A 9,865-nucleotide genomic window follows, 5' to 3' on the forward strand; every position below is an offset into this window, starting at 1 on the left:
ATTTCACCTAGCATAGAATACTCCAGGCCCATCCATGTTGTTGCAAATGACAAAATTTCACCCTTTTTTAAGTGGCTGAGTAACATTCCATTGTATATACATATATATATAACAACTTTACCCATCTATCAGTGGACTGTATCCATCTATTGATTTGGGTTGCTTCCATAACTTTTTTAGATTTAAATTTCTAAATTTTATATTTATTTATCTGTAAAGATCATAATTATTTAGTTTAAAAAGAAGAGAGTTAGTCGAATCACACTGTTAGAAAATTGTAAGAAAATGCCTGTTGAACTTTCCCCATCATTAGGAAGAAAAACAAATAATGGAACTTGAGAATAAAGGCACCAAGAGCTAATTTTCAAATTCAATTTGTCTTTCTGAAGGATGCCTCTTTGGTCTTTCATGAAGGATAAATTACATTTGAAGTGAAATCTTATAAATGACTTATTTTGTACACTTTTAAAGTGCATTTTACTTATTTGTCGGGGGTGGGGCTGAAAGATGAATTCTGAAGAAATCGAGAAGAAAATAATTTCAGGAGGTAATGGATGAACTTGGTCTGGAAGATTAATCAGGGCAGTTGTAAGAGAGTGCCAAGTGCGTAACGGGAGTAGAACTAAATATCTGATTGTAATTAAAACTTTAGGTTTCTAATGGCTGCATGAAAGATATTTTAATAAACGCGAAATGCACTTTCTAAATGGCATGCTAACTTTTAATGACTTGGGTGTTTTGTTTGATTAGTAACCTGGACTGTTAAATTAAAGCCAACTGCAAGTGCATGATAAAATATTGATGGTCTCAGGCAAATGAATTGGGGGAGTTATGCTTGACAGATTTTTTGTATCATTAAGGATTTTAACTGGTGGAAAATATATATTGCTGGTGCTTAAAGATAGTTAAAGAGGATCTTCCTGTTTATATGACCTCGTTTTAATTTTACAGTAATAATAAGGGGGAAATCTGAATTATTCACAGATGGTTGGTCAAGAGAGGTCACTTAATTAAAAAAGTGTTACTTTAATTACACCTGTTTCACATTCCTGGAATAGGAAATTAAATATTTTGAAGCATTTGATGATTTCTGTTTCACAGTGTACCTGGACTTTTGCTGACTATTGTGAAAACCTGAGATTTTTGTAGGTGAAGCTTTTACTTCTTGTTAGCAGGGAGTTTTGCTTTGAGAATCAGGGTTTTAAAAATAGTTTTTTTTCATTGAGAGTTTTAGAAATAATACAAGAAAGAGACCTATACAATTATTCCACACGCATACTATTTTCTTGTAAATGCAGGACAATTTTTAGAAGAATGTGTAAGAAATTATGAAGCACATTTCCTCAGGAGTTGAGCTGGGAAGTCAAAAATGAGGGAGATTTTATGTCTTGCTTTATTCTTTTGGGAAATAGAATATGTTTCGCAGTGAGAATGCCTTCAGTTTGTTAAAAAAATATTTCCTTCTGAAACTCAGTTTTCTTTCAACGACTCCATTGTTTTGTTTTCATGCCTTTCTCACATAACAGAATTTTTTAAAAAAAGATTTTATTTATTGAGAGAGAGAGAGAGAGAGAGAGAAAGAGAGAAGGAGCAGGGGGAGGGGCAGAGGCCGAGGGAGAAGCAGGCTCCTCACTGAGCAGGGAGCCCAGCACAGCTCCATCCCAGGACCCTGAGATCATGGCCTGAGCTGAAGGCAGACCCTTAACCGACTGAGCCACCCAGGCGCCCCAACAGAGAATTTTCTTGATTCTATTAGGAGATATGGTTAATTTTAAGGAGCCTTTTTCATTGGATCAAGTTAGTTCCTTTCTTTCCTTCCTCCAGCCTTCTATCCATCCTCAGATGTTGAGTGCTTAGTGTCACTTACTGCTTTCTACAGCCTCCGTAAAAGTAACTCTTTGGGAAAAAGAGAGACTTGAGCAGCATTCTGGAGGTCGCTGTCCCTCTGATGGGACTTCAGCTGTGTGAAGGAAAAAAAAAGTGAAACATTTGAGAAGAGGGAGTAGTTTTGCAGAGGACATAAGGACAATGATGCGTGGTGGCCTGGGTACTCGGTAGCTAGATATTGCCTGGTGTAGAAGGGAAAGAAACCACTCAGGCTTCTCAATTAATGAGAGACTTGCAAAGTGCTGAAAGGACATCTGGAGGAATAGTGATGGAAGAGCTTCTGCAGAAGGAGAAGCTCTTCCCCACTTCTGTCCGATTGCTTGCTCCAACGACTAAGCCTCAAGGGAGTGAAGAATCTAAAATTAATTCAAGTTTTACCACGTAGTTATTGTTTTATTCTGAGTTTGAACAAAGTTTCCATTCCCTTCTGGGTCTCTTGACTATGAAAGAAGATACTTATTCTGTGTCAGAATTGTTCAGACTAGTCCTCAATTACTATATTAGAATGCACTATTTTTTTCACTACTACTAAAGAATTATAGCTGTTTGGATTTAGTTTTGAGATTGCAAATCTTCTTATCAATTGATAGTAATAGTAACAATTTAGTAGTAGCTACAATTTATTGGGTACTGGGCTATGTCAAGTAGATTTATACACATTGTCTCATTTAATTTCTTCTGCAACCCTATGGAGTAGACTAAGTTTTGTAGATGAAACTGAAGCTCAGAGAAGTTAGGTAACTTGTCAGTGAATGATAGATGCAGAGATTAGAGCCACAGCATTAGGTAGAATGTAATTTGGCTCTTCTCATGGAAATCCAAATAAAATAGCTTAAACAAAATAGAAGTTTAATCTTCTCTCATATAGATTTGGGACTAAAAGGTGAACATATGTATTTCTACAAATATGATGGTCTGAGGCTCCTTCTCTCTTGTTGCTTTGCTGCTCTCAACATGAAGCTTCATTGTATTAAACGCTGGCTGTTCCAGCGGCCAGCATCCCACTCACATTTCAGTCAGGAGAAAGAGGGAAGAGAAGCAAGTGTAAGGAAAGGTCTTTCCATTTAAGGGCATCACCTGAAATTCTCCACATTCCTTCTGCTTCCATCCTCTTGGGCAGAGCTAGGTGCCATGGTTATCCAATTGGAAGGGAGTCTTTTATTCTGGTAGGTAGTTTTTATTCTGGATAGTCAGTTGTCCCGCTAACAAACAAAAACAAAACTTTTTTCCTAAGGAAGAAGGAGAAAGTGGATATTAGAAAATTAGCAATGTCTTTCTCACCTATTTTGTAAGATAACTGACATTATGCCTAAGGCGAGCTTCATTTTGCCAAAATACACGATTATTCTGAAAAACTTTTAATAAACAGAGCCACCTAAAAAGAGAAGTGAGATATTTTCACTAGAGGTTATTCAAACAGATGCTGCTGGACAAATACTGCTGTATATTATGTAAGCATTTGAAACATGGTCACTGTATATTGTATAAAGATAGCTTATGTTTTTTCTAATTCTTAAATGAGGTAGTTTAATTAAAGTAGCTAGGGCATTTGGGCTGTGCATTTGGTTGAACATTCCCTCTTGGTTTTGGCTCTGGTTGTGGTCTTGGAATTGTGAGATTGAGCCCCGAGTTGGGCTTCGCGCTCAGTGGGGAGTCTGCTTGGGACTCTTTCTCTCCCTCTGCCCCTCCCCCCACTCAAGCTTTCCCCCCCAAATAAATAAATAAATCTTTAAAAAAATTGCTTAGTGGCTATACCACATTTGTTGACCCTACAAACATACCCATCTATGAAACCATGAACAAATTCTTGAACCCTCTACTGTTTAGGATGTTATGTGTAGTTTTATATCTATATTTGAACTTTCTCAAGTTCTATATCACGTACAGACTTTAGTATCTCCCTCTCTTCCTCTTAAACCAGGTTAATGTCACTTAAAAAAAAAGATTTGATTTATTTATTTATCAGAGAGAAAGAGCGAGCAAGTGCAAGCACAACCAGGCAGAGAGGCAGGCAGAGGCAGAGAGAGAAGCAGGCTCCCCGCCGAGCAGGGAGCTTGATGCAGGACTTGATCCCAGGACCCTGGGATCATGACCTGAGCCTAAGGAAGTGACTTAACTGACTGAGCCACCCAGGTGTCCCTAACTTTACTTTTAATAAGCCTGCTACTACTACTGTCTCAGGCTCCCCACTTGAAATTTTGACCTATTTCTTCCCATTTATCTCCATTGGCCCAACTGTTAACAACATTGAATAGCTTTCGCTCCTTCAACAGGTTCTTCAATTTTTCATCCCTTCTCCCACTCCTTCTGCCATTCCGATAGGTCAAACTTCCATCTTTTCTTGTGTCTGGCTGGCCAGGATGGCTCCCTAAGGCCTCTGCCCCTGCTCGCTCCAGCCTGTGTCCTCTGCGGTTTAGCCCATTCAGTACGAAACCATTTATTTTCCGTGGCTTTTAACATGCTTCCTTGAAGGCTTGAGGACACGTGGCTTTTCCATATGGCTCTGTCTCTCCCTCTACTTCGGTCTCTGTTTGGTCAAGGCCCTTCCTACCCTTGCTCCAGCCAGGCTTACCAAGCTTATTTTCCTTCAGACCCGACACACACAATTTCTACATTTCTGCTCTCTGTTCTGTCTTTGTCACTTGAGTTTTCTCTTGTGCCCCCCTCGCCCATTCCCTCTTTCCCTTCTTCCTTTCTTTCATCACCAACTAGCTTCTGAGGGCCTACCACGTGCTAGTCTTTGGAGATAGAACTGTACTACCAGCTGAGGCGCATTTCCTGGCCCCACTGGGCTTCTGATCTAGATTAAAATTCCCCATGTTGCTTATGCTCAGTTATGAGCCTATCTCTGCATCTGAGTTTGTTTCACCTGCCTGGAAGCCCTCCTTTTTCCTTCCACCCAGCTGAATTGTGTTCATCACTCAAGGCCTGACTCAAGTTTTACTTCATTTTCAGGTACATTCTCTGAATGCTTTTCATTGCACTCCTGTTCCTGAACAGCGTTAATCACAGTCCCCTCTGTTTACTTGAGCTTCTAAGTGTTCTTTTGCATGATATGCTAATGGTGTTCTATTCTGGAGAGTGGGCAATATATCTATATTAATATTCACATACATACATAGCTGTATATAGACCTCTATTGCTATGTGTAAAACACTTAGCTCTCCAGATCTTTTCAAAACTCTCTAATCCAGAAAAGTGGAATTGTTTTAATTCAGGGTCCTGGCCTTTTCCAGATTTACATTTCTGTTTTTAGATAAGTGTGATTGTTGTGTTTTCTCATACCCCAGTTTTTTCACTGTTTGCTAAAGGCATCTCTAGCACCTGCAGCCATTTTTCAGATGGTAACAAAATTCTGATGGCTTCATAGTCATTGGCGCATGCCTGGCATGAGAAGGACATAGGATGCGGAAGTGATGTGGTTAACTGCTTGAGCTGCAGAGTAAGGGACACCTGGGTTCCGGGGCCCAATCAGCTAGCTCTGTGATCTCTTCCGGTCACACTAGCTCTGTGGCCTTGCTCAGTCACAGTGACTGGTTATATGATCTTGCGTATATTTCTCAACCTCTTTTTTTTTTTTTTTTTTTTTTTTTAGCTTTTATATTTGAGTTTATTCTTCATTTAACTTTTAAAACACTACTATAGTTGAATATTAAAACAAAAACAATAGCAAGTAGTGAGCTATGATTATAGTCCTTCACTCATTCACTACTGCACATAAAATGCCAGCAGTGTTATTCACTGGCCCCATTAAGAGGTCTGACACTGAACACCACCCCTGGGATGATGTTCATCATCCTCATATGCTTCCCCATTGTAATGGCGCCGTCTTTCCTGATTTGGATCAAAGTCCACCAGTTCTACCTGGTCCATTTCATCAGTCTCTTCTACTTCCTTCCTCTCAGGTAGGAGTTTTTCCAGCAAAGAGAGTTTATCAGGAGACAGAAAGCCATTCTCAGGAAAATTTACCTTAAATTCGATGATGAGGCGACCCTTCTCATATGGCCTACGATAAATTGGCATGCCTTCATTTAGCACACACTTGATATCTCCATGCTTGACAATTTGACCTGGATGAGAGGTGATGACAATGGTTCGGTTGTCAAGAGTAGATATTGGCTTTTGAAAACCGCACAGTGCTTCAACCAGCTGTATGTCCATACACATGAAAAGGTCTTCTCCTCGCCGAGTAAAAACAGCATGATCCTTCTGATCTAAAACAATGATAATATCTCCTGGTTCCAGTCCTGGTTCTTGGTCTCCCTCACCATGGAATGTTATCTTCTGGCCATCTTTCATGCCTTTGTCAATATGAACTTCTAGAATCTTCTTCTCTCGAACTATCTTCCTTCCATTGCAGCTTTTACATCTATCTTTAGGACTGATCCGTTCCCCATGGCCCTGGCACTCCATGCACACAGACTGAATTTGCTGAACCATTCCAGGTCCTATCTGATGAATTCTTATTTGCATTCCAGTACCTCGGCAATTGGGACAACACTCAACTGCTCCTTTCTTACCACCTCGGCCTTCACATTTATCGCAAATCACATTCTTTTGCAGAGCTAGTTTTCTTGTTGCACCGTTATATAAATCTTCTAAGGTTACTGAGAGCTGATGCACAACATTTTTACCTCTCCTTTCTCTCTGCATTCTTCCTCCTCCTCCAAAAAACATATCAAAGATGTCCATGGGGGAGCCAAAACCACCACCAGCTCCACCTTCTTTAATTGCCTGTTCACCTCCTTTGTCATATAATTCCCTTTTCTTTGCATCAGAGAGTACTTCATAAGCTTGAGAAATCTGTTTAAACTTCTCTCCTTCATTTGGATTCTTATCAGGGTGGTACTTCAAAGCCAGTTTCCTGTAGGCCTTTTTCAGTTCTTCTTGGGTGGCATTGGGTTTGACCCCCAAAACATCATAATAAGTGGTTTCTTTCACCATTTTCTACAGCCGGTGAGAGGGCCGAGGCCGATGTGGGGGAGCGGGAAGGAGCGCGTTGCTGGGCGCAGCTCGGGTAGCCGCCGCTCCTCCGCGTCTCACCGAGCGTTCTGGAAAGTTCCCATTTCTCAACCTCTTTGAATCTCAGTTTTTTTTTTTTTTTAACCTATAAAGTGGGAATAAAGTGGTTATAAATCATGGTTAAATGAGGTAATATATAGGAAGTAATTAGTCCAGTATCAGGCATATGGTCAATTAAGAAAATAATGATGACATTGTATTTTTAGGGTCACTAGCGAACTAGACCAAATAGGCTGTATTACCAAGTGACTGTCTCCTAAACCTGGTGTCCTGCTATTTACCAGATTTGGGCCTCACCAAAAGACAAACTGCTATAGGTCAGGGGCCTCTTGGACTGCCATGATAGGCTAATCCATGGGCACCAGAAATTTATTTATTTATTTTTAAAAAGATTTTATTTATTTATTTGACAGAGACAGCAAGAGAGGGAACACAAGCAGGGGGAGTGGGAGAGGGAGTGGCAGGCTCTCCGCTGAGCAGGGAGCCCGATGCATAATCCCAGGACTCTGGGATTATGACCTAAGCCAAAGGCAGACACTTAAAGACTGAGCCACCCAGGCGCCCCCAGAAATTTAGTGTAGTAAACTTTTATGTACTTCTGGTGCACCTCTGACATAGTATTGGACCTCTAGAGAGACCCCGCCTATGATTTATTGATTCATGATGGCTGTAGTCAGATGGGGGAGTCAGGGTAGAGGAGACAGACAGACTTCCAGCCCACTGCATCTCAATCCAACTTCATTCTGGACTCGAGCACAACTTGATCTGCTCTGTGAGGAAGCAGCACATGGCCTCCTCTAGCGATTTTATGAATGGGAGTGAGGAATGGAGGAGAGCCAAAGATAGCAGCTGGGCTATTCTCTTGGACCAGGCAAAATAAAGAAATCTTTTATGGACTGGGTTTTGGGTTTGTCTGGCATACTGCGATCATGCTAGACCTTCTCCAGTGACCTTTCCCACCCCCCACCTCCATCTGTGCCCTCCTTTTAAGTTCTGGGAGGGAGCACAGGCCATGGCATGCCTGACAGGGCGGGTAGGGAGGAAGAATGCGCCTCTCCTTGCCCTCTCCAGAACCTTCCAGCCCAGGCAAGGCAGGATACGAGACAGTTGCAGAGGAAATAAAGGTACTCACCTGTGGCTCAGGACCAAGAACCAAACCCGGGTAGTGACAGGGATCACCAGAAACCACACTCTGCTGAGAGCTAGTTACAAGACAGCTATGTATGGTGCTGGAAGGAGGAGGCTGCATGTGGTCTCACGAAATATAGCTCTGAGGATCAGATTCTCCAAGCATCCCCAGGACAGCCTGGAGGGTGAGGAGCCCTGGCTGGGTACGGCGGACATGATTCTGGTAGGGGTTCATTCTCAGTGATTAGCTTTGGCGTTTGGAGGGCCGTCCAATTACCTTGAGAACCGATTTGTCTTATAAAGCCCAAATACTCATTTCCAGATTTCTTCCTTACTAATACATTCCTCCACCCTTTCCCTGACCGCTGTCCTTTTCTTTGTGGCTGGCCCCATCCACGTGCCCAGTGGTGGACCAGCGAAGGAAGGACAGCAGTGAGGAGACTGGGGAGGCCCATGTGGGTGTTTGCTGAGCTCTGACCCCCCTGCCCGGGGTTGGGGAGAGGGAACATCTTTTTACAGCATCACACAGCAACACCTTTGAAGCGGAAAAGAAATCCCACCCTTCCTTTGAGGTGCTTTTTGTCATATTGCTTTCCTCTGGCTGGTCGGATTAGTTAAAATTTCATCGGCTTTTCTTAAAAAAAAAAAAAAAAATCCCTGTTGTCACATCGTGAAAAGAGAGGATATCTCTTGAAGGTGTTTGCTGCCCTCCAGAAATAAGAAAGAAAAGAATCTGATCTGTTCTTATTCCGGAAACTTAATTTCTCTTGCAAGCTTAAGCTGGTCCAATGATGTGTTTTGAAATGAAAAACTTCATATATATATTTTGTGGTTGTTCATGTTTTATTAAAAGAAAAAAAAAAAAGTGTCTCTCCCCCCCCCCCCCCCCCCCGCGCCACTCCCCCAATTCCAATGTTCTCCCTGTTCTTTGGGGCCGAGGGCGGGCAGGTTTACAGACTGGTAAAAGACATTCTGAAAACCAACTCAAAACAGCAGCAGCCGGGATGAAATTATGAGCCCAGATCAGTAGGGGGCAGTCTGACACAATCTAACAGAGGCTGGTCGTCTAATAAAACATCAGAAACAAGGCTCTTTGAGACAACAAAGGCCAAAATTGCGCTAAGAGCTGTAAATCTTGCATGCTAAATTCCTGTGTAAGAGACAGTCGTGGTTGTATCATAATTAAACATGCTACTAAAACATAAATCCCTTACTGATAACTTCTCAGTGGCCTCATTTGCCGTGGAATGAATCAGAGGCTGGTCACCCGTGAGCAATCACTGAAAAGATTTCTGATGTGTTCAGTACAGACTCATCTTTTGTGTAACAGAAGCAACAAAAGAAAGGTAAATCATCATCGGCATTGCCACGGAACATTCCATAACTGTCTTTATGAATGTGTGGTTCTGTTGGTGCTAAAGGAAGGGATTTTAAAAAAAAATTTTAATTTTTTCGTAAACATATAATGTATTTTTAGCCCCAGGGGTACAGGTCTGTGAATCGCCAGGTTTACACACTTCACAGCACTCACCATAGCACATACCCTCCCCAATGTCCATAACCCCACCGCTCTCTCCCGCCCCCACTACCCCCAGCAACCCTTAGTTTGTTTTGTGAGATTAAAGTCTCTTATGGTTTTTCTCCCTCCTGATCCCATCTTGTTTCATTTATTCTTTTTCCTACCCCCCAAACTCCCTACATTGCCTCTCAACTTCCTCATATCAGGGAGATCATATGATAGTTGTCTTTCTCTGATTGACTTATTTTGCTCAGCTTAATACCCTCTAGTTCCATCCACGTCATCACAAATGGCAAGATTTCATTTCTT

General features: G+C 41.7%; 1 protein-coding gene across 1 annotated transcript; it reads right to left on the minus strand.

Annotated features, from left to right (window-relative positions):
• Nucleotides 1–5,513: 5,513 nt before the first annotated feature.
• Nucleotides 5,514–6,955, minus strand: LOC309867583 (dnaJ homolog subfamily A member 1). Its single transcript, XM_082736537.1, has one exon. The coding sequence runs from the start codon at nt 6,829–6,831 to the stop codon at nt 5,638–5,640; it is 1,194 nt and encodes a 397-aa protein (XP_082592663.1). The 5' UTR covers nt 6,832–6,955; the 3' UTR covers nt 5,514–5,637.
• Between the last annotated feature and the right edge of the window lie 2,910 nt (nt 6,956–9,865).

This window comes from Mustela nivalis (assembly GCF_964662115.1).
Source record: "Mustela nivalis genome assembly, chromosome: 6".
Taxonomy (NCBI): Eukaryota; Metazoa; Chordata; class Mammalia; order Carnivora; family Mustelidae; genus Mustela; species Mustela nivalis.